Below are 25,868 nucleotides of genomic sequence, written 5' to 3'. Positions count from 1 at the left end.
TGTTCCTCATGAGGTGCTGACCAAGTGCTGTTTCTTAAAAGCCGATCCATCATCCAAGATGGCCACCAGCAGAGAACTTCGTTTAACATAGGACCCTATGGGAAATAAATACACATGTCTTCCTTTAGAGAACCACTGAATGGAATGAAACCTAACATGGCATGAATGTTCCTTATGAGATGCTGATAAAGTGTTGTTACTTTGAAGTCGATCCATCATTCAAGATGACTGCCAGCGGGGGACTTACCTTGCTGTGGATTCATTAATATTCGTTGTATTCGTTGGATACCATTTTCTTGGATTTCGATGGTACAGGGAAACTACGAATTTAAACGTTTAACGATTTACAAATTTTCTAAAGGAATGTTTGCAGATTTTGACAAAACCACGTGAGGGAGCAAGTTTTCTTTAAACCACGAAAATTGGTACCCATGAAAATAAATGAATCCACAGTAACAAAGAACCCTAAGGGAAATACAAACGAAAGTCTTCTTTTAGAGAACCACTGAACGGAATGAAATCAAACATGCTATGAATGTTCCTTTGCTCAGTTATTGTTCCTCTACCATCGTGTTTGCTTCGGCATGGGCATTAAGTATTACCATTGTCAATCCAGTCCTACCGTCCGTCAGTACGTCCCTAACTTTAGTTTGACTTAACCAAATTGAAAAATTATGAAGCTTATACACAGAAGAAGTATGAAATCGGTGGCGTTACTTTTTTCGTTCTTGAGTTATGCCCGGAAATAATGCTAAGTCTGTCGTTTTCGTGTTTTAACTTTAGTTTGTCCCAACTAGTCTAAATGATATGAAACTTATGATTATTAATTTATCACAATACATTGTACTATCTTAACTACGTGTATCATGCATCCGTAAGTGGATTTTTAACTCGTGCATTTATACAAGTAAGGCATGTGTAGCCCATCGACACATTCTCTATTTATTTTAACTTGAACTTATCCGCAGCAGTTCTCCAAAAATTGGAGTCTTTTGAGGGGCCTACAAAAGGGAAGAGTTAACTATAGAACCCTACATCCTGTCACAATCCTTTCTTGTTGTTAATACTTTTTTTGTTCATTGTATCTTTGGGATATTTTGCATGTTATGTAGAAGAGGGGCGAACGATACTCATAAATCGAAAATAAACTAACAACACCATGGCTTAAAAAGAAAATGACAATTGGTAATTTACATTGTTTGTCAGCCGGTAGATACATTATTTCCAAGCTGACCAGTCTTTGCTGCTTGGCGAAGATGACCAGTTTTGCTTCGCTTTACGTTCCAACGATATTAGATTCAGTCATCTTGAAATAATAACTAAACAATGGTTAATTCTGGTTTGTTACGTATATTGGTGTGTCTAATATTGTATTGACTTGAATTAGTTATAAAATTACATCAGGAAAGTGAAGAAAAAATATATGCAGATGGTCTGACATCCTGGATATTCGATTCCCGATCGAAGAATTATTTTGGTCTTTGCTTTACTAACGCATCGATGTTATTGCTAGACTAGATAATGATAGAAAAGTCTACAACACCAGATTGAGTGTTGTAATTAATGCTGTATTGTGACAACTCTACACTGGATTTAAAAATCGATAAAATGAAGACTATTGGCAAAAAATGTTACAATAAAACATATCAGTGAAATATATGACACTGGTTCTACAAGGTTCAAACTAATTCAACTGTAATATTCATTTATAACAAGTTTATATTATAATACTTCTATATGGAGTTTGCTGGTCCAATAACATAACTTTGTGGCATAGCTGATCAGGTATGGAATAAAGCTGACAAGTCCGTGATATTTATGGTCATGTAACGCTACTTTATACGTGAATAAATTATTTCTGTCATTACCGATGTGAGTAAAGTCAAAGTCTTCAGAACATGTTAGATTCAGTCGATGGTGTAATCTGTCTATCTCGTCTTTTAATACTTGCTGTCTTAACCGTCTGACACTTTTGCAGAATTCACAAACTCTGGCATATAAAGAGTCATTTTCCAATTTCAACATGTACCACTCGTCCCAAAACATAAGAAATTCTTCCATTTTTGATGAACTACCATCTCTCGGTGTTCCGTTCCTTGGAAATTTGTTAGCTATGTTGATAACTTTTCTGTAGTGACTGATTGTATTTACTTCTCTAGGTAATAGCTGCGCAGCCAGTAAATGAATCAACTTTAATGAATCAAGAAATGAGTTTTGTCTCCTAGAAAACCAGTCTATGTATCGCATCTTTAGACCGTTTAATCTTCCCAAATGTCTATTAGCATCTCGTTTGAGGACGTCAAGTTCCATTTCCTTCAGGTCCAGAGGACTGAATACCTTGTTGCTGTAGTTGAAATAAATCATTGAATTATTGGGGTGTACAAATGTGTACTTCTAAACCTCAATTTTCGTGTTATAAAAATGCAGTCATGTTACACCTTTGTTAAGCTATTATTATTAAATAGATGTGGGTTTTTATCGCAAACAAGCAATTAATTATTATTTTTGGGATAGAATGTAATTTGTAAAAAGATGAATAAAAATGATTTGTTTTGGTCAGATTAACTGTTACTTTCTGTGTATTACCGCCACAGGAAATTGGATACCGTGGAGGCGGGGAGAGGGGACAAAAATCAGTGGCGTAGCTTGCATGTATGCTCAGATGCTCAAGCATCCACATCATTTTGACAAAAAAAAATAAAAAAAAAAAATAGCAGCAGTACAACTCAGAAGTATCCAAATGTAACAAGGCTGAGGATATGAGGATAAAGTCCAGTCATTGTCGAAGCAGTATGCCTGGTCTTTCATTCAGGATAATTAAGTTTATGTAAACCGCAAAATAGTGTTTCAAGTTAACTTTTGTTCGTAAAAAAAGTCTACGTAATCGGCTAATTAAGGCAAGCGGAGAGGATGATGAAATGCAGACCCGTGGACATGTTTCCTCTGAAATTGAACTTAGTGGAGTGATGGCTTCCCATTTGACTATAGCAACTAACAACTAAAACACCATATCCTGATATCGTTTCTTGTGACATGGTAAAAGACGTGATAAAAAAATCAATTTGTAATATATCGTGATAATTCATAGGCTTATGGATTCCCGTTTCTATCTAGGTTCAAATTCTAATTTTATTTTCAATTTAAGGACAAAGTTCCAATGTTCCCCGCCATGCACTTTACATGTCATATTTTATCTATCAAAGGGCAAGGAATAAGGGAATAACTAAAAAAGCACTTTTTTCTTTTTCTTTTTTCTTTTCGATATCTTAAGAGGAATAAAAGCTTCACAGCTAATGAAATGGGATTTCCATTACCATTTATATTTCAAAGGGTCATAACTGGTTAAATATTTGATTACGACTTATTTTCGAAAAGTGTCAAAGACATATTGCTGATGATATAAGTTTCACTAAATCTGGCAAGAATTGTACACATGAGAGTTCTAACAAGACCGGACGGTCGGACGCCCGGTATTGTTATGTCTCCTGCAACGCTTTTAGCTAAGTACTAGTAATAAAAAATCAAAAACCCAAGGTTGTAGACTCAACTTCCTGGAAAGAAGAGTCACTTCAGTTCCTATGTTCCGAAGTTCCTTAATTATACAAAAGTGCCGCTGTAATGAGGTCCGTTTTTGATATGTCAAATATAAGATTGAGTGGGAAAATATAAATATATGAATTGGTGGGTATTTTGAATTTTAACAAAAATCTATCTAGTGTCGGACTATGGGGGAGTACATGTGCTTAAATAAAAAATAATTTTCTGCATAAAAAGGTTAAAAAAAAAAATTTGCCTCGCTCCGCTCGGCGAAACATCCACATCATTTAAACCCTGGCTACGCCACTGAAAATATAAAGTTTAAATTTTCTTTCATTTAAGGTCAAGTTGCAGTAAATTGGCTTTTCAAAGATTTGTGTAAAATTTTGCATACAACTTTCGATCGTTGAACTATAACTATAAATCAAACAAAATTATGCATTTATGACTTTTATTATCTGCAATATATATCAAAAAGGTAAATATTTGTATAGAAAGCACATGAATTCGACGAAACATGGTCCAAAATTTGTAAAAAAAACCTACATGTTGATATATACATTTCTGTTTTAATGATGTTAAAAAATAATAAGGTCACCGACTTCGTTTTTACGATTTACAGTATTCAAAGTGATGTTTTGGTGCTATACACACATAAAAGTACCATTGCTGGGTAAACTATGATTTTTTTGATAGACCGTGGTCTTTATTGTTATCATCCTTCTTTTGTGTCAGTCTTCAAAATTGTGTTAGCGTTATTGCTGCCCACTGGCAAGAGTGTCTCTAATCTTGCGGTGTATGACGTTTTTGCACTGTGTTGAAGGGTTTCGCGGTGACTTTGTGATGAAAAACTACAATAAAATGGCAACCTGAATTTGCTACTGGAATAATCTGCCGTTTTGAATATATCAACTCTGTCTTAAGCTCAGTGGCGGATCCAGAAATTTTCATAAGTGTGGTCCCACTGACTGCCTAAGTGGGGGCCCGCTCCAGTCACGCTTCAGTGAATTCCTATATAAGCAACCAAATTTTTTCCCAAAAAGGGGGGGGGCCTAAATCCGCCTCTGTTAAGCTAACAGAAAAACAATTGTGCGTAAATAAACTTTCATCAGGCTGTTTTTTTTTTCTTGTTAAAATTGTTTTACATTTGTCAGTCTAGGGCCTTTTATAGTTGACTATGTGGTACAAATGCATGGGTTTTACTTATTGTTGAAGACCGTATATGGACCTATAGTTGGTACTTTCTGTGTCTCTTGGTCTCTTGTGGAGAGTTGTCTCATTGTCAATAAAAAAAATAAGAAGGTGGACCACCTGGTGGTATACCTTCTTATTTTTATATTTCATATATGTATGTACTGTAATTCAAATATTAGGGTTTTATTTGATATTGAAGTTCCTCGAATTTTTGTGCCATATAAACTTTCCTTGATGGTTTATCTTTCGGGAAATGTGGCAGTACAATACAGCCCTTCTCATACTTTACTGTCTAAGGTATACCAGTTAACACTTACTGATAATCTCTGTATGTCAGCTCCATAGTTTCCATTGTTTACATTGCCATGGTTACTGGTTTGTGTTCACCTGCAGAAAAATGTTAGCATTCTTTGATATAGTATAAATTTTCTATACTTGTAGTTTTGGTCTTTTTAACTTTTTTTTATTCGAGTGATACCGATGAGTGTTCAGTAGACGAAACGCGCATCTAGCGCAAATACAGAATTGAAATCCTGGAATCTATGATGAGTGTATTCATACAGATATATAGTAGAGTTCTTTGTTGTACCTTTATTTTCTTTTTGTAATCGTATATGAAAAGAAGGGGGCTGAGTTCAAAACACATGTCACATAAAATGTGTTTGCTGTAAGTCATCATTAGTTGTTGATGGATTTTTGGTAAATATAATCGTATTTTTTGCGACTTGAAGAATGACATATTGATACATTTTAATTGTTGAAGATTGAGGTTGATTTCAAGATATCTTATGGTTTTATGTCTTCGGGTGGCACTGTTGAATTGATGTATACCATCTCCTTTCCGGTTGGGTTGTACGAAAAAGCAAAAGCGGCTTTTGGGTAGAGTCGAGCAATCATGGACATGATTAAACCAGTGACATGCTATATATGCAAATCCCAAATAAATAGCTGCAACTGACATTAGTCGTAGTTTGTTGCTGTGTGTCATATTTGTTTCTCGTTAATGTTTTCGTCATCAATCAGGCCGTTTTCTTTTTCGTTCGAATATTTTCACAATTATTAATGTCCGGGCCTTTTATATCTGAACTTACTGAATGGTTTTTGCTCATTGTTGACGGCCACACGGACATATATTTGTTTAAATCCGTTATTTTGGATAGTTGTCTCACTTGCATTCGTACCAAATATCTCCTTATAATATATTATCACAGGTCGAGTTGACCCCGAAGAACCCCGATTGCCATATAAGCGATATAAACATAAATAAAGATATACATAGATATCAGACTCGTGCATTTGGATTTATCTATGTCTGTTTAGTTTCATATTATTGATTAAAAATATATGTTAATCATCGTTTTTACCTGCATACGATTTTTTTGTGAATCTAATCAGTATATCAAATGATTTTCTTTTGTTTCACACTAAATAATTGAACACGCACAATGCATGCGGTATCTATCTCTTGCTAAGGGGTTAAATTGAAGTCCACATGCCGGAATACGGATTCAATGAGGTCGAATTATTGACTTGCAAGTTTGTGTTGTGGTATTTTGTATGTCTTGTCTTATTATTTGTTAATTGCCTCTAGTGCTTCGTAACGATCTGTTGTTTCTTTTACTTTATAATTACGTTTTTAAAGGTTTTTTTTATTTACCGGGTACTTTGTGTTTCGGTATATTTTTTACTTTACTTTTTCTTGTTCTTCGTACCAATCTGATGAGTCTATCTCTTTCCAAAATTTTTTTTACAATTTGTTCTCATTTTGTGCTGATACACTACTGTTACAAGATAGGGATATAATTAAACGCTCACAGACATGCGCAACCCCGCCAGTCAGGCGCCTGGACGTTGTATTATATCTGTCATATTTGTTTCATTTTGATTGTTAAACACGAATTGTTCACATTTTGTCATGCAGGAGCTTCATATGGGTTGCTATACGGTTTTAGTGATTTGCTCATTGTTGATAGCCGTTTGGAAACATAGAATTGTTTACAATTTCGTCCTTTGGTCACGGGTGGATAGTCATAATATTAGTATATTTTTCAATCCTGAAATATCATGAGCTTCTTTGTGGGCTTCATCCTCATTACCCTGAACTTGCTTGAGACCCACAGACCGCATATTTTTCACTCCCCTGAACACGATATTATTGGTCCGCTCCTGACAGAATTGACAATACCGTCCTATAGAACAACTCCTCAGAGATTTGTCCGCCATGCATATGATACGTTATAGAATATAATTAAAAACACACATATATATATATATATATCAGCCTGGGATCCAGGAGTTTTAAAAAGCGATCCCATCATGACAACGTGGTGAGTGGATTTTGTAATAATTTTATGCATTAACAGTATATGTTGCTGCATAGGAGGCCGTCCCTTTAAATCCGTCTCTGTATATAAATCATACATATTTGAGATGTCGTAACTATCCCTCCCTACCTACCCTGCCCCCCCCCCACCCCACCAAAAAAAAAAACCCAAAATCACACATACACACATACACACAAACACAAAACCAACAATTTTCAAACTAATATCAATAACTAACTTTCCTAGAAATTGACAATCCACTCTCGTCTGTTCTATCTGCATTCTGTAATCATTTTTCTCTGAAATGAGAACGTATGTTTAAATACTATTATATGAAACAGGTTTACAATTAGGGTAGCATTAAACGACCGTAGCATGTTATACTAGTATTTGTACAATTGTTACTTTAAACAAATGTAAGAAAGAATTGTCTTATAAAGAAATGTGCAGATATGGATTGTGGGCTACCAATATAAAGCTAAATATACAATGAATGTCATGATGAATAAATTCATTAAAAACACTGTTTCAGACCATTTTTATCCTTGTCCGTGTCTATGTCGGAAACCAATTCAATCGTCACACGTGAAACCAGTTATCATGACCCCTTCCCCATTAACAAGAATCTGTAGACGGAAAGGGACTATGACCAGCAGACATCCAACAATAAAAAACCACTCATTGTTGTTCATACAGAACATGATAATGATAAAAAAAAAAAACAACTAAATAATACTATCAAGTTTGTCTTTATATAAAAATTAAACATAAATCACAAGTTAAATGAATCACAAAACTGTATTTTTGGTTAGTGCGTTTTGTAAAATTCTAAAGAATTTATAAATAAGCGATTTAAAAAAAATATACAAATCACTGTACCGTATATTGATGATATGTAATCTCCTTCGCTCACATATATATTCACAACCATATTTATATTTAAAGACTTGAATAAAATGTCAAATCTTTACACGTTTATCTAAAAGCTTAATAATCTGTAGTCAAAACAAACGCATTCACTTTGAATAAACTTAAGTGGTCAAATAGTGAACAATTCGTATAACTAACGATGAAGATATTACTCCTTTTTTGTGTACCGCTTGTGTCCACATACGACTTTATTAACACTCGGTTAATTTTAATATTTATCTACTTGAGAAAGTTAACTTGTCAAAATTTGTGGAGAGTGTAAATACATTTCATAATCAAGGTGAAACTTTACAGATTACGAGTTACAAGTTATTATTTTGTATACGACATTGAAATACAGTAAAAAAAAAAGAACAAAATTTTAACAGGATATGGAAGTTTACACATTCAATCTTCTGCTCTTATCCATTTTTATTAATGAAAATTTAGCGCATTTTAAATATAATAATAAAAAAAAAACATCTTTTTACTTTTACAATCATATTAATCAATTTACGTCAATAAAAAAAGTATATTTTTTTTACTGAAATGTAAGGCAAATTCAAAAAGAGGAAATCCACAAAAACTGACAAATTTAAACGCTATTAGTGAAAAACTACTGGCATATTCGTGACTTGGTACTTGGGACTTTATTTGCAAAATACTGGCGACTGGCATATATCATTATTCAAAAATCATATTACACACAAAACTAGAACCGAGAAACCCAAAGGAGTATCATGGCGACTGGCGTACTTCGCAGTCAGTGACCACTGTCCTACGGGCTGTTCATGTATCACGATAATGACCAGTTCTTCTTAAACTATTATGTTTGTTTCATTGAGGAACCATGTTTTTTTTAAATCTTCTTAATTCAAATTGATCAAGTTAAGTCGAGTTATTTATGGTACGATTTCCATAGGAAAGAGGAAAGACTAGTCATAGTGATAATTTTAAGTCACTGCCATTCATTTAAATGCAAATTTTAGTATTTGAATACAAAATAAAGTTTTCCTAATTCTATTATCAACAAAAACATATAGTAAACAATTCAACAACTTCAATAAAAAATTGACATCGCTCTAAACAGAGAAACCACGTCCCATCGGTCATTAACATGTAAAAGTTCGCTAACGACCGGTTTTCTGGTCCGTTTTTTTTTTTCTGTTAAAGACCGATGGATTTTTTAACTAAAAAAATAAAGAATGTCATGTCAGCCCATCATATGTATAGTAATAATGTATCTGACTTCTCTATGTAGTAATACTATATTTGACTTCTCTATGTAGTAATAATGTTTCTTACTTCTGTATGTAGTAATAATGTATCTATACCTTCTACACGTAGTAATAGTAATAATTTATCTTTCATCTACATGTTGTAATAATGTATCTACCTTCTATATGTAGCAATAGTAATAAAAGAGGGACGAAAGATACCAGAGGTAGAGTCAAACTCATAGATAGAAAATAAACTGACAACGCCATGGCTAAAAATTAAAAAAAAAACACAGACAAATAATAGTACAGAAGACACGACATAGAAAACTCGTGATGGCGTCCGTAAAATTTACGAAGGGGTGATTTCAACTTCTGACCATTTGGAACTCTTGGTTTAATAGCTTCCTTGTGAGTAGCAATCCTCTATCAAGGAAATCATGATAGGAAATACAAGCCCGGGCATATCGTATCAATTGGGAGATATATACTCCATATGCAGGCGCTGCTGGAATGTTGCTACATAGAAATGGAAAGTTCACAATTGGGAAGCTGAAATCATCTCCTTTGTCGTAAAGTTTTGTTTTTCAACCGACCCTCATTGTCAATTTCTAGATGTTAGTCAAGATATGGGGCAGACTTAGCTGTATCTGTAGTATCCTTTATCTCTAGTTCGATGGGATAGATTCGTTCAACATGTTCACCAAATTTTGTATTATTTAGTGACAGAATAGCGGAAAGTAAAGTTAAAGGATATTGCTAATTTCTTATCTTTCTTCATAAGAAGTTCCTGTATGAAGTCAGCCTCATAATAATAAAGAAACACATAATGTATCTTTCTTCTATATGTAGTAATGATGTATCCTACCTCTGTATGTAGTACTAACATATATTTCTCCTGTACACTGTAAAAACAGTGTTTAGATTCTAAACACATTTCTAAACACTTTTTCTGTGTACGTTTTGAAACATGTTTAGCATCTAAACACGTTTAGATTTGAACAAGTGTTTAGATTCCAACAAGTGTTTAGATGTCAGATGTTTAGATTTGTCAAGTGTTTAGATGTCAGGTGTTTAGATTTCTCAGGTGTTTAGATGTCAGATGTTTAGAATTGTATGCTGACCCTGTTTAGACCTCAGAAATGTGATGAAAACAAAATCTTGTTAACTAACCACCATTAAATGGTATAACATTATTGGTTGGTTCTGTTTTTTGTCCTTCTGATCAATTTTACCACCATTCCTCTAAACGTATATAAGAGATTAATATAATAATCATAATAATAAATAATTATAGGGTAAAATGATATATTCTTCCCCAGGGCCCTCTCTTTAAAGGCTGTAAACCATCTTCTCTAGTACAACATAAAATCAATTTAAATAGTTCCAATATTTTATTTGTCTCAATAAATACATTCAAACATACAATCATGCAATACATAAACAAAAAGTTTGTCTACATACTCCCATCTATAAAGATGTACAAGAGACAATAACAACAATAGGTTCTTGCATTCAAGAGAAATCATAAATAGAAATATACAACCTAATCAAGAAATCATAAATAAAAATATACAACCTAATCAAGAAATCATAAATAAAAATATACAACCTAATCCTGACAGTCCGTAAAATTGTAAAAGCTTTAATAAATTATATCATGAAATTCCATAAAAAGAATTTGATTGGTTTCAATGTTTTAAGAAACAAAACCAGAATTTTTCTGAAAAATGGCCAAATCTACACAAATTCAAATCCAATTTTATACTTTAATTGTGTCAATAAAATATACATAAATATACAAGTTTTTAACTTTCATACTTGTGTCCTTGCACAAGAACCAAAAATCATAGGAAATTTCCCAAAGTCTTTTTAAGGAAGAAGATTGGCAAGTATTGATTCAATATTTCTAAGTCGTTATCTTAATACATATTTCTATTGTACACTTGTGTGTACTATATATTTAAGGAAAATTGTTGAAGAACAAATCTGCGAACTTAAGATAATCGCAGATATATACATAAACAGTTCTTTTAAGGCTGATTTTCAATACATGCATGTATTACTCCTCAAAAACATATATGAAAACTTTATTTCAAAAATATTCAACATTGATTTCACTTCAATCAAATGAAATGAAAACAACATCATAAAAATGACTAAGACAAGACAAAAATTTATCTGTAAGCTATTGACAGGATGATGAGCATTGGCTGTAAAAATGCATTACACAGAATACAATGTAGCATGGTCACATGAAGGTTCATCTTAAATTTTAGAAAGCCTATATATATATATTTGTAGTTCTTAAGAAAAATGTGACAAAAATTTTATTCATGAAGTTTATGATCAATAAAAGCTAAAAGTGTATCCCACAGTGAAGCATGCTCACATAAAGTCTGACACTATAATTTAGAAATACATACAGAAATAACACCAGTAAATAGAGAGAGTGTAATCAATTATCAACTTCTTCCCGGCTGACCACATGTTGCAGAAATTCCTTTTCAAACTTAAGGTAATTTGCTCCCTTATGAAAATTGGCATTGTCTTTGAGGATAGCCATTTGCAAAAAACCCAAAAGTTGGTAACATTTAGGATAGGATAAATCATATACATAGTATGTCACGACAAGTAGTTGTAACAGCTGTTTAATGTCTGTTCCTGTTGATATTTGGAGTCCATCTCCAACCATATATGTGTTGTTTATGGAACCATCTTGATTGGTAAGTATAATAGCTCTTGGTGGGCTTTTCTTTTTGGTAGAAAGATCAACATTTTTAACCTGAAATGAAACATAAGTGTTAGTCCAACTTTCAAGTCTTTCCAAAGAAAAAATTTTGCTGATAAAATTTTAAGATCTACCTTGAACTTTTAAATTTTGTGCAACTGTCTCTAAAATATAATAATTAAGCAGGCTTCTTAAAAAAATCATACAAATACAATTAACAAAAAGTAAAGATAAAAAGAAAATGCTGACCACAACGAAGGACTCATATATTGGAGGTAAAAAGCATGTTCCTAATTCCATCCTTTATATTTGTTATTCAAGATTAACAGTCAGACCTATCTGCAATTTATGATTATTTTTTGTATAGAATTAACCATTTTTAATATTTACCAGAGCATCAGTGACTTTTAACCAAATAGTTTCGCATAAGCTACTTAATAATATCCATATCTAGTTACTTACATCTACTTTTGCGATTAAATCATTCTGTTCCTTCTTTGATGTTCTAAATTTGATCTTTGCCTCTATTCGATCAATAATCTTGATCAGTTCCTGATCTGTGTTCAGGTTTTCCTCATTATCACTGTCCTATAAAAATGCATATATAAAAATGAAAGTAAGTCTTTTAAGAATACTGGAGAGCAATATGATTTATTATGACTTTATTGCTGACCACTCCCCCTTTCACCCTGAATACATAATATTACAGGTAAAATGACGAAATGGTTTTGTTTTTATTTGCAATAGCTAGTAGTATCATAGAAAAAATCTGAAAAATCATCTTTTTTGTAAGGTTAAAATTCCAATAGATATTCAAAGATTCCCTTAAATGAAACTGTTTAAAATATACATTAATACTGAAAGCTGTTCAGGTCTGGTTTAGCATTTACTGAAAATACCAAAGACAATGTTAGATTTTGCTAGGAATATAATAACAAATCAATTCTAATACAAACACTATCAAGACTGACATGAATTTCAAAAAAGTAGCTGTGTATAAACATAAATATATATGTACCTGATCATTACCCTCAAACATCTTGTCTAAAATGCCAAGAACATCTGTCCATCTTTCTAGGAGTACATCCTTCTTTAGGTCCGGTTTCATCATTTCAAATTCTTTTACAATCTGTTAAAAAAAAATAATGGAGTACTATTTCTTAAATGACATATACATATAATAATTAAACAATAGACATATACCTTATTTTACCAGCATAATAATAATCATGATATTTCCTAAGATAAGTATTATACTTTTGTACATATATAAAATCGCAACACATACTGTATAGCGAGTAATTTTCATGGGTTGAAATTTTTTGCTTATTTTTCACGAATAGAACAAAATTGCCAAAATAAATTCCGCCAATTTAAAAGTGGACATGCAATGGTATTGATTGAATCCACCAAAACATTTTGTATACTATTAAGTCAAAATTGTGAAATTGTTTTAAGAAAACTTTGAAAGTACTTACAAATTCAGGAATTTTCATGATCGGATATTTTTCTACAATGCTTTGCATATTTCCATCTTCAACAGTCTGGATGAACTTTCTTCTTTGTTGGAAAGTAGACCGTTGAAGTTTAAGGATTAATGCCTTGTTTTGTTCATGTCTGGGTTTTGTCAGCTCCTCTGCCATTATCTTGATCGCTTCTGTTTCTGTTTCAGTTGATGTACAGTGTTCTAAAAATAATTATAAGAATAGCTGATTATCATAATAAAATTAAAATTCTGGCTCAATATTTCAAGATGACTAAACTACACATTTAATTTATAAAACATAATGTAAACATGTTATCTATAAACAAGCAATGTGTTACATATTTGTTTTTCCTTCATTTTTTTACATAAATAAGGCCATTAGTTTTCTCGTTGGAATTGTTTTACATTGTCTTATCAGGGCCTTTTACAGCTGACTATGCGGTATGGGCTTTGCTCATTGTTGAACACCGTACATATTACATATTACATATTAGGTTCCCCTATCAAAACAAGACTAATGAATACTTAGTCACCCAATGGATTTTTTTTTGCATGTTTTACTTTAAAGTATGTGCTAAGACACAATATTCAAGTGTTAACAAAGGTACCACAAAAACTATCTTGACTGCCGTACCTGTGGAATCTGATTCCAAATCATATCGCCTCGGACCTTTCTTTTTAGTAGGTGGACCATCATCAGAATGCACACGTTTACTTTTTTTATTCCATTTCCATCTAATGTTACGGACTTTTTGTGAAAGTCTTGCTGTAAAATGTGCCTAAAAGACAAAGCAAATAAATGAAATTTTATAAATTACCATACAGGAGTTGACTCCGGGTCCCCAAAATTAACAATTACTTGGTACATGTACATGTAACACAAAAAAATCATAATTTTAAAAGGCATGTAACGCAAAAAATCATAATTTTAAAATGCATGTATCTAAACATACAGTTGCTTTTAAAAAAAATATTTTCCTACCAACCCACACCTGGCTTGGCTGGATCGGGATTGGGGAAACAAACAATATATCAATTTAGGCCTTCAAAACTTTAATTTATTCTAATCAAATAGAACATTAATTTATTTATGTTATTTTGCAAACGCATATTACAATTGCCTTACCCATGGTTGATCTCCAGCAGAAAACTCAATGCATGGGTACTTCATATACAAGGCCCGGCCAAGTTGTCCATAGACGTCTCTGGTGTTGAATATAATATTTGTCTTGGACAGAATGTGGTAAGCAGTTTCTTCAATAAACTTGTTCCAATCATTTAGTATGTCACCACTATCAAGTAAGAACTGTATTGCTGTGGAGTACTGAGGAATGAACTGTTCAATGTCTATAGCCCCTTTATTTAGGAGTATTGGACTTTGTGTGACTGTCTGCTGATGGCTCTGTAAAAGAAATAGATCATACATATAATTAACATTGCATGCACATGTAACTTTATTACTGTTAAACAGTTGGAAGTATATATGTATTAGTGTTTTAAATTTTTGCTCTTCAATATTAATGCTTTTTATAAATGTAAGGTTTTTTTTTCTAATCTATAGAGTTTTTTTGTGTACTGTTCAAGATTGAAATGTCTGCATGATTATTAAAAATCTTAATATACAATGTACATGTATAAACTTCTATCTTATCTTCTGTGTTGAAAAAATATATGCATGCATATGTAGCCTATTTATCTTTGACCGGTATATTTTCTGGATTTCAAATAAACATAGACATGTTTTAAACATACATAGTATGATCAATAAGAATTACAATTGGCGCATAAATCTCACCTTATCGGGAGTCTTTTGTACAATTACTGTTTCTTCTGAATCAATGTCCATAGGCATACTGGTGCATTGTGTATGAACAACTGGGGTTACTGGTCTGGATGTAGCTGGAGATGTTGAATCTGTGTTGCATTCTATCAATAAACTTTGGTTTTTGTTTAAGGATTTTTGAATATGGAGAGCCTTGAGTCTATCGACAAGGTCTGTCAATCTTCTCATGGGTCCTATTTTGCCTAGTGGCAGCATTTGTTGAATGTCAGTGTCATTTAAATTTCTGAGGGCAATACCATCAATTTCATTTTCTACAATTGCAAGATATCACAAATAAATACAGATGTAAGAGTTTGGCTCACTGTGTTAAAATATCAAGCACTCCAACAAAAATCTACATTATAAAGCATCACATGCAATTTACTCTTGTAGTAGTGCACAATTTGTGGCCATTTGTAAGTTAGGTCAGTTAAACAGATTGTTCGTTCAATGTTAGATTTCATGCATTCAAAGGCATTAATGTGTTCATTAAAACCTGTTATTTCAAGATGCAAAACTTCTACAAACTTCAAATGTTCAATCAAATAAATGCTCTTGATCATTCCAAATGTAGGTTCTTCAGCATTGTTATCTATAACAATGACATTGTTTATGCTGTATGAAATCCCATGAATTGAGACATTTCCAGTTCTCATGACTTCATGTGGAATAACGATGCCAGTTGATTCAATTGTTCGTTTTACACCTTCACTAATTTGTTCTTGTAAAACTGTGATGCCCTGCTTTACTGAGTCACCTTCATACAAGTATACTTCAGACTTTTCTCCATTCCCTGAAAGCTGCTGCAAACACATCCATCTTTGATGGAAAAATGCTGTAGATTTTTCAATAGCTCTAAAATTTTTCCATTTCCTACTCTTAAACAAATTGTGTTTTGCCTCGAAACGAACACACCAGTGATTTCTTCCTGGTCCAAATTTCTTAATTTGATCAGGGAAATGGGTCATAAAGTGTAACTTTGGCGTGAAATCTACATCTGGATAAAGTTCCTTAAAATTCAAGTTGTGTTCATAAATTAGCTGTGTCAATGAATTAACGGTATCATCTGATGCTATTGGAGATATCACTAACACTGTAATCTGAATCAAGCGTAGAAAATTGTTCCAATGTTGGTCTTCATCTGGAATTTTGTCACCAATCATAAATGGCAAGAGGACCATTAGATTTTTTACCTCAATGGCTGTCATAGGCAGAACATTTTTTCGATCCAATGATTTTTTTTCAATTTGTTGAGGTTTATCATTTAACTCTGAAGCACTATAATTGAAATTTTGAATTGAACAATTCAATTCCTTCAAGGAAATATATTTCTTTTTATAAATCATTTCAGAGAGCATAAGCTGGAGCTCCATTTTGACAATACCTTCCAATAAAATATGCATGGGATCATGCAATATAGCTTGAGTCACATCAAATTCTGGAATTTGTAGTAAACAACTCCGATATGTGACACCGTACTTCCTAGACCAATATCTTCTTCGACATTTGTTAAACTCATCTAAATGATCACAACGATCATTGTGTTCTTGTAAATTACGCAAAGGAAATTGTTTTCCGTGCAGACTTTCCCCAAGTTGGTTGTGGTCTATTTCACAGGTTCTACAAGGCTTTTCTGCAAAACCAACACCTTCTTTAAAGCCACCCAAATACTGTGCTGCTGGAGTATCCCCTAATACACAATACAAGGTGCCAAACAGTTTTCTTAACTCACTTCCAACAAGAATGTCACAACCTGTATACAATTTTTTCATACCATCAACAAAGTCTGATAATATTACATTAGATCCAAATTTCTTGATATAAGAAGTTTTTGCAACCCCTATCAATTGCACGGTTTGTACCTTGAATCGGAATTCTGGTGAGATGTTAAGCAGAGACCAATAAAAAATAGAGAGTTTGTGCTTCTTACGATGTGCACCAATAGGATTGGCAATTTCAAAGTCGTCATAGTATAATGCAAACAATAATGCATCAGGATGATTTTGATAAAACGCTTTACTCATGTATCGACCATCATAAAAGTCAGTCATTTTATTTGTCACTCTTACATCTTCTTGCAAACATTCTTGAACTTCCTTCATTGACAGTAGTTGTTCCAGTTGTTTTTTAAACGGTATCAGATAACCTAAAGCGTCTCTTTCTATAAATTGGTAACGTCCGCAATGCTTAATTTGTTTTTTGACGAGACCTAATTTAACAGGGACTGGTTCAATATAGCCAAAATTTTCTCGAATGAATTTTTCTTGTAAATATTCACTCTCTAATCCATTAAAAGAGTCTTCTTGAAAGATTTCATCAATATTGATAGAATTAACAACATCTTCTGGTAATGATAGTCTAATTCTATTTTTTACAATATCTAGTCTATCAGCAAAAAGACTTTTTGTTGATAATACAATATTACTGACTGCAGATTGACTAAGATGGTAATCCGCTCTTAATCTGAGAATATAGTGTGCATCAATAACTTTTGTATTTGTGTCATTCACATCTATGTCCATATCATTGTCTTCATGCATATTTATGTCATGTCCATTATCGCCTTGTTCAGCACCAGCATCACACATAGGTCTATTGTCATCTGGGTGCCTCCTTTTACAATGCATTTGAAATGCATTGTATGTCTTAAAAGTTGTTCCACATCCAACAGATGAACAGTGTACTTTAAAGTTTGAGTCATTTCGATGTCTTTTCAGTAAATGTGTTATCAAATCATATTGTTGGTGACAGAAAAAAGGGCACATGCTACACTGATGCATTCTTAAAATCTTGGTGTATTGTTAAAATATCTAAATGGCATGCAATCCTGCAAAAAAAAAAAATGTGTTAACTTTTAACATTTGAAACAAAAATCTGCATGCATTTTATATTCTATACTTATTACTGTAAACCAGCTAGTTCAATTTGATGAGTATGATTAAGTTTAACCCAATTACAAAAATTTTACGAGATAGAAAAAAATCATGTTATGTCAGTCTGCATGGTCTGAATGTCTTTCCTTTTAATTATTTCATCTAAAAAGTTATAATAAAATTTTTAAATAAATTGCACTGATGTGTACGTAGAAAAAATATGCCTGGCATACCAAATTATAAGCCTGGTTTATGAACATGTGACATTTTTTGTATATTTGTTGAGTTGCTACATGTACACGTTTACAGTCATGTTAAATTGCATTTATAAAAAGAAAACGTACATTAGTTCAAACAACAGTGAAAAATCAATAAAACCATGCAAGATCAAAGAAAAATCATTAACACCTGTAAGGATTAGTAATTGTTAGTTTTATTTCTACATGTATTTTGCATAAAAAATTCAGAAGCATATTCAGACAGGGTGCACAAAATCCACGTCCTTTCTGTCTGATTCTCATAAGCACCTGTTAATGAAGGCTTTATGTTGAATAAGTTTTAAATCATGCTCAGTGTACTCATCAAAAGCTTCAAAATATTTCTTCCATTTTTTTTTATTTGAAATCTTCATTGTTTTTTACTCCTAAAGCAGTACTAATATTTTACTTACACCAACACATAATAATAATACCAAATTCTTTGTAAATAGTTAATATGTTATGTACAGTAGTTGTCGTTTGTTTATGTAATTTATATGTGTTTCTCGTTTCTCATTTTTTACATAAATAATTAGACTGTTTGGTTTCCCGTCAAAATGTTTTCACACTAGTAATTTTGGGGCCCTTTTAAGGCTTTTTATAGAGCTCTTGTTGTTCGGTGTGAGCCAAGGCTGCATGTTAAAGGCTGTACATTGACCTATAATGAGTTACTATTATAAATTGTTATTTGGATGGAGAGTTGTCTCATTGGCACTCATACCACATCTTCCTATATATCTATTATAAAATACCATTTTAGTATCAATAATCTTTAATGCATTAATAATTAATCATTTGTCAGGTCACAAGATATTTCGCAGTTGAATAAAAAAAACAGGGTGTGAAAGGACCTGGGATGCAATCTTGTAGTGTGTGAATGTATATTGCGAGCAAACTGACCTGAAATAAGGTGTACCTCCCCCTTTTTTCACTTAAAAGAACAAATGAAGGGCTACTCCAAACATTTTAAAGGGACCCAATCCCAGGATTTACCAAATCGACATTTAAATGTGTACATTTAAGCTAGATAAGTAGACCTTTACAGTTTATTTTTTGTTTCATTGAAGATGATGCCATGAAACTATCCGACTATTATAGTTACCTTCCACTGCTGTTATTATAGCCCAGCTAAATTTTGCTTCTTTCAAAATTTCAATGAGATTTTGTGTATCTGTTGTATCATCAATCGATAAGCATGCTTGGTCGACAGGGTCCATTGTTAAGTTTGTCTCTGTATGTCTCATTCGTCTTTCGCGCTCGGATGGATGGCGTCTATAGGTATCAAATTACCACGGAAGATAACTCTGTGTGTTAACTAATATCGGGACGCAGTCGGACAGTCCAACGACTCCGGAAGAAAATATTCACCTGTATCTTGCCTCTATATTACTTAAAATACTACACAAAAACGCCCTTCATATGTAAGATAAAATTAAAATAAATTGTGCTACAGCAACGCAAATAGGGGGAGGCTGATACATCGATAAACACCAAACAAAGTACTGATTTTTACTAAACTAAAATTAAATACTTAACGTGGAATATTTGCACCATAGTTTTTATATCATTTCAATCGAAATTATGTCACAGAATGGACAGAATTTAAAGGAATTCGACATCAACCAAAAAAACCAACTGGAACGGTAAAAAGTGTTTAGATGTTTAGGAAAGTGTTTCATAAGTGTTTAGATGTAATTTGGTGTTTAGCTTTCTTAACGTTATCAAGGATTTTTAATGTGAAACACGTTTAAATTCTAAACGTGTTTAGGTTGAAAAGTGTTTAGATACATATCTGTTTAGATTCTAAACGCTTTCCTAAACATGTTTAGACCTAAACGTGTTTTAAAAGCGTTTTAAATCTAAACGCTGTTTTTACAGTGTATATAGTACTAATATTATTTTTTTTAATATATTATGTACACTTTAGCCGCTCCATTAAACGGTAAAATTGTCCCTAAAATCCACATGAAACTGAAATGTTACGTATAACTTTTTGTGTAGTTGAACGAGTAACATTTAATTCTTTGAATTTTAGAATATGAGATTAAAATTTTACCTTTCATTAATACATAATAAAAGTAGCTTTTAAAAGTATTCATATTTTAACGTGCAAATAAAGTAGGTAGATTTTAAAGCCTTCGCTACACGTATAAAAGTCAACCTTCTTAAAAGATTACATACAAAATTTCAAATGAAATCAATTTTTAATTTACATAAATCCTTCTAAAACATTCTAAATGAAATAAATAACCTTAGATGTGATAACAAGTAATCGATGTTAACTTTATATTAAATATAACACCTTTACCATGTTTACAAAAAGCTCATGCAGACTCGTCTTCCTACATACAGTGTATACAAAATTTATCCAACAAACTAAATGAAGTGAAAAGATGGCATATAATTGTACGTTACCAGTAAACACATGTGTGCATGCAACTAATTTCACAGGTGTTTAATAGGTTCGCCTACCTAACATGAAGGTATTCTATTTTATGTCTCAGTATAAAACTTAAATAACGAGTATATAAAATAGAAGACTTTTTTGTCCACGGTTTGTTAACTCATTTACTATGCGTGTTTTAAAACGAACGTACGGTTTTGTAATTACGTACACTATACGTGTAGCTGAAAACTTCTCTTTTTCTGTAAAATATAACAATGAAAAATAAACCAACCACTTACTTACCCTCTTCAATTATTAATCCAGCGTCTCACGTTTTTCTTTTGCTGGTTGTTGTGGTTGCCAGTGGTAGAGCGCCCTCGTGTGTCACAGTGAACAGTAACTAAGCCGTCACTCGCATTTATTCCCAATATCGATGTAGTGGTATATCTTTTATTTACAATCCACTCAAAAGGAAAAAATGCTCCACAAATATAATATGAAAAACAATCTTATTACAAATTTACTAGGTCTATTTACAATTATTCCACCCTTTTCACAAAAAAGATCCGGTATGGAGTTTAATATCCATTCACAAGATTTACTTATATCAATAAAATTAGAGAACGTAGATCATGTCTACCAAACAAGTTTAAATAAATCAATTTTGTTTGTATTGTCTGAAAAGTATACCCATACAACAAACATGTTTGCAAGGTTAAAAATAAATGGAAATTTCTGTTATAAATTGATGTCGAATAATTTTTTATTGTGAAGGTTGATTTAAGTAATTTAAGCTTTATGTTGTAGGTTTAAATTTTCTCTTTACCAGGTAACTATCGAGCTGTTGTAATACTAATATCAAATCTATGAATGGTATATTGACTGCAGATTCCAACTTTATTAAACTACAATTTAACAGAAGCTATAGGGACTCCTGTCAAAATTTTAGCATTATTATCGCGCTTTCGATTGAATCTAACAATGAGGAATCCACGAACAACTTTGAAACATAAACATATCATGTAAGGATATACATAAAAAATGCAGTATCAATATGTAATCATGGTCACAAATGGATAAGTATGTTTAGAAAAATTCGTACCTTTCTACCTCTCGCTTGACGGTCAAAAAGCGAGACATACTGATAGGTATGCTGTCAGTTCCGGCGTCGGCGTCAACAATGTCTTAGTTTGTATATTAGGTCTTGTTCATGGTAAACCACTAGTGGTAGGTCAAAGATATTTGGTATGCAGTTGTATAAGCATTTGCATATGTCATTTCCATGGAGATTATTTGACCCCGCCTCCTCAGTCACGGTTTATTGACTTTGAAATTTTTGCTTAGTTTTCATGTAATTGTTTGTGATTAGGTAAATGTTATGGGGAACCACTAGTAGTAAGGTATTTATAATTTGTATGCAGTTGCATAAGCATTGGCATATCTCATTTCCTTGGAGATTATTTCATCCCCCCCCCCTCAGTCATGGTCTATTGACTTTGAAACTTTTACTTAGTTTTCATGTATTAGTTTGTTATTAGGTCGAATTATGGGGAATCACTAGTGGTAGGTCAAGGATATTTGGTATACAGTTGTATTAGCATTGGCACATCTCATTTCTGTTTTTGCTTAAAACTTTTTGCTTAATTTACATTTATGAGTTTGTGTTTAGTTTGTTTAAAGGGAACAACTTATGATAAGTCAATGGTATTTAGTATGCAGTTGTATCAGCATTGGCACATCTCATTTCCATGGAGATTTTTTAGCCATGTGCCTTCAGTCATGGTTCATTGACTTTGAATATTTTCAAAACTTACATGTTAAATTGTTGCTATTTTAATTTCAACATTTGCATTATCAAAATTACATAAAAGCGAGACATATCTCTGTCAGTTTATTAAATAAATAACTATGTGACAAATATAACGAAACACACAATATTGTAAATGTAAGAAAATGTCAACTTTGTAATTAGACTTAAAGTCGATGGGTTTCCGAACACTTCGACATTAGGCTGAATACAAAAATACTGTTTTCTGACATTGACATTATTGCATCTCATTAAATATCCATTAAATTGATACCACAAAAACACAATTTTACAGGGGCACTGTATCTATATAGATAAAAAATAAAATATGATTTGTTTTTGGTTCAATCATAATGAAAGTGAAATAGTGAAATAAATTTTCGCTTTTAGCAGCCAGTTTGGTATTAAGCAAATTAACCTCGCTAATAAACTGATCTCCTGCAAGTGAATAATTCGGCCTAGTATTCATGTGAAATTCAATTGAACCTCTAACTGGAGATGAGTGACGCATGAACAAGGCGTGTTCAGCTTGTAAAAGGAAAATAATGTCAACACTCAAAGTGAAACAAGGGTAAACCAATTGGTTGACCGATGCGATTTACAAAAACGATTTCTTATACAGGTAAAAACGATTATTAACATATTGTTTAACCTATAAATTACAAATCAAACATGCAGATCTAGAAAAGTCCAATTGCACGAGTTCGCTACCTATTTATGTCTATGTTTATATCGGGTTATATGACCATCGGAAGTCTTTGGAAATGCCACCTCGATGGTTAATTAGGTTTCGTCTTAAATTCACACGAAATGCCGATACATAATTTCGAGTTTATACTTCGTACATTTATATAATAATGTTGTGTTTAACATTGACTATGCGAAAATAGGAGCCAGGGTGAGAGACAATAGTGCACGACCCGACGGGGAGTGCAACATTGTCTCTCACCCTGGCTACTATTTTCCATAGGCAATGTTAAACACAACATTAATATCATTATATTATGACTGTTTGCTATTTCAAATAGGTCTAATTGTGTGATTTCAAAGAGTTGATTTTATCTACTTGACTGTTAGAAAGAGTTACAAATAAATAGATTCAAAAGTGTGTGTTTTGAGGTGAAATGATTGATTTTAACTCTTTCTGAATATAAAACATTATTGACTAGTTAAACAAGAAGAGTTCTGCTTAACATGGTGCTAGAGGTTGTGTTGAACTTGCTATGATGTACCTATAGTTTTCTCATTGTTGAAGGCATACACTCATGGTGACTTCAAGATGAAGAAGTATCAAAAAGGCATCGTGTCATAACTGTGATTGCTCGGTATTGTTTTTGATTTTGTCTAAATAAGGTTTACTCCATACCCCTTTCATTTCATTCTCATTAACATTTTCCATAGTTCTAAATAACAGTGATGTGGTCATAACTGTTTATCTGTAATAAATGACTTCAAAAGTTTTCAAACAATTTTGGCTTCAACGGTAGTAAACAAAGAACAAAAACTTTCTAACAGAAACTACAGCATTTTAAAGTCTCTTAAAATGTCAGCAAAATTTAAATAATATTTTTCCCCTTATTGTTCAATTGTAATAGTTAATTTATTGTCAGGCTAATAAATCCAACACACTTGTCTGTCAAAACAACCAAGCTCCGCCTTTGCACGTGCAATTGAAAATGATTGACCTGAAATTCAAATCAATAAAATTGAGAATGGAAATGGGGAATGTGTCAAAGCGACAACAACCCGACCATAGATCAGACAACAGCCGAAGGCCACCAATGGGTTTTCAATGTATGCTCAATGTAGTCTGCTACAACAGCAAGGCATACTATTTTCGCATAGTGTAGTTAACGCTATATATTTCTTTTAAAAACTATGCAAAAATAGAGCAATTGTACTAAAGAAGGACATTATTTCAGGAAGTATATTGATTAATGTTTATTTTAGACTTTATTATTTGGATTTTCGTTTTAATATATGATAAGTCGATAATGAGAATTTGAGTCAATTTGGTGAACATGAAATAGACAGCTATGTGAAAGTAATGTCATTATGACATTTTAAAAAATTGATAGCAGTTTCTTATTACTGGAAAAGAAGAAAGCACTCCATCTTTTAAATGTTCAAAACTCGTATAATCTTGATAAATACATAAAGATCTAAACACGCACATTGAAGTTATAATCACTGTGTTCAAGCAATGATCACGAGGATGTTTATAATCTCGGGTGAAACATAATCTCTACTGGACCCATAACTTATATAACTTAGCATGGATGTCCTTTCATCAAGGTTATTAAAAATATGTTCGTGCATGACAATAAAAAAAAAATACAATATATGTATCGTTATAATTTACCAAATGAATTAAAAAAAAATATACTAGCGATATGTTTTCCTGTAAACTTGGTTTTTGATTTTGTGTGCTTGGCAACGTCAAACTCTAATATCGTAAACGGTATAATATGTTTTTGTCGATCGTAATAATACTTACAAGACGCAATTATAAAAGAGAAAGAAAATCTTTGTCATACATTTTTAAAGATCTAAAATATAGGAGTTAATTTATAATATGGTTCTGTTGTCATCTTCTATACCTCGGTATTTGCGTTTGGTGTACTTTAGCTAGAATTCAATATATGCACGGAAAGTTTAACACAAGCATTCCTAGTCTTGATTGCAATTAATGAAATATTACAAATACAACACGGACTATAAAAAACAAACGTATAGTTCATCTTGTGCATGTCAAGTTATATGACATTTTTCTTTTCTTTCAGATGAATATATGTACACAACACTTTTAGAAAGTTAGTAAGCTTGGTATAATAAACACTTAATGATTGTGTTTTTTCAGTATAATAAAACACCTAATGACTGGGCGTGCGGGTAATAGCAAGTTTGTTGTCCCTTCGCATACCAACTATTGCCCTTGGCTTCGCCTCGAGCAATAGTTGGTATTTCAGGGACAGCAAACTTGCCATTACCCTCACACCCAGTCAATAGGTGTATTATATTTTTATGTTCATTATATCACAAATATGTGTATAATTGATGACAATACATTATTTGTTTAACTTTTTTTTAACAGCAAATATGTGTTAATAAATGAAAAGTAATCGCCTTGGTACACGTATATGTTGCTAACTGAACAAGAGACTGACAAAAGCCTGAGTCGCTCACCTGGTATAACATGTGCCATTTTGATATTATTTCTTTTGTTTTATAACCAAGTTATGTTTTCTTATTCATAGATCTGATTTTTTTTTTTGTAGGACTTGTACTGATGATCATTTCTACTATTTACAGTTTATTCATTTGA

The 25,868-nt window shown here is 32.3% G+C and overlaps 2 protein-coding genes across 4 annotated transcripts; both read right to left on the bottom strand.

Moving 5' to 3' along the window:
• Window positions 1-1,334: 1,334 nt before the first annotated feature.
• On the bottom strand, window positions 1,335-21,923 carry LOC143042512 (uncharacterized). 3 transcript variants are annotated; one of them, XM_076214860.1, is made up of 5 exons: window positions 21,839-21,923; window positions 21,040-21,200; window positions 7,294-7,354; window positions 5,049-5,118; window positions 1,335-2,344 (listed from the first exon to the last, which is right to left on the bottom strand). In XM_076214860.1, exons 4-5 carry the CDS (start codon window positions 5,081-5,083, stop codon window positions 1,723-1,725), a joined length of 657 nt encoding a protein of 218 aa, XP_076070975.1. In that variant the 5' UTR covers window positions 5,084-5,118; window positions 7,294-7,354; window positions 21,040-21,200; window positions 21,839-21,923; the 3' UTR covers window positions 1,335-1,722. The 3 variants fall into 3 exon arrangements, with proteins under 3 accessions (XP_076070975.1, XP_076070977.1, XP_076070976.1); XM_076214862.1 differs by lacking the exons at window positions 21,040-21,200; window positions 21,839-21,923 and adding an exon at window positions 10,050-10,072; XM_076214861.1 differs by lacking the exons at window positions 21,040-21,200; window positions 21,839-21,923 and adding an exon at window positions 7,935-8,036.
• On the bottom strand, window positions 10,557-14,765 carry LOC143043508 (uncharacterized). Its single transcript, XM_076215792.1, has 6 exons — window positions 14,525-14,765; window positions 14,033-14,177; window positions 13,391-13,599; window positions 12,931-13,041; window positions 12,375-12,500; window positions 10,557-11,966 (listed from the first exon to the last, which is right to left on the bottom strand). Exons 1-6 carry the CDS (start codon window positions 14,567-14,569, stop codon window positions 11,640-11,642), a joined length of 963 nt encoding a protein of 320 aa, XP_076071907.1. The 5' UTR covers window positions 14,570-14,765; the 3' UTR covers window positions 10,557-11,639.
• Window positions 21,924-25,868: the final 3,945 nt, after the last annotated feature.

This window comes from Mytilus galloprovincialis, chromosome 8 (assembly GCF_965363235.1).
Source record: "Mytilus galloprovincialis chromosome 8, xbMytGall1.hap1.1, whole genome shotgun sequence".
NCBI lineage: Eukaryota > Metazoa > Mollusca > Bivalvia > Mytilida > Mytilidae > Mytilus > Mytilus galloprovincialis.
The sequence above is the reverse complement of the archived record's forward strand: the minus strand, read 5'-3'. Positions and strand labels throughout refer to the sequence as shown.

Coding starts and splice junctions, on each gene's coding strand:
- LOC143042512 (XM_076214860.1), bottom strand. CDS start 5,083: ATGGAAACTATGGAGCTGACATACAGAGATTATCA. Junction 2,345..5,048: donor CTGACATACAGAGATTATCA/GTAAGTGTTAAC, acceptor TTTCAACTACAG/CAACAAGGTATTCAGTCCTC.
- LOC143043508 (XM_076215792.1), bottom strand. CDS start 14,569: ATGAAGTACCCATGCATTGAGTTTTCTGCTGGAGATCAACCATGG. Junction 13,600..14,032: donor TTTGGAATCAGATTCCACAG/GTACGGCAGTCA, acceptor AATTATTTTTAG/AACACTGTACATCAACTGAA. Junction 11,967..12,374: donor ATTTAATCGCAAAAGTAGAT/GTAAGTAACTAG, acceptor GTTTCATTTCAG/GTTAAAAATGTTGATCTTTC.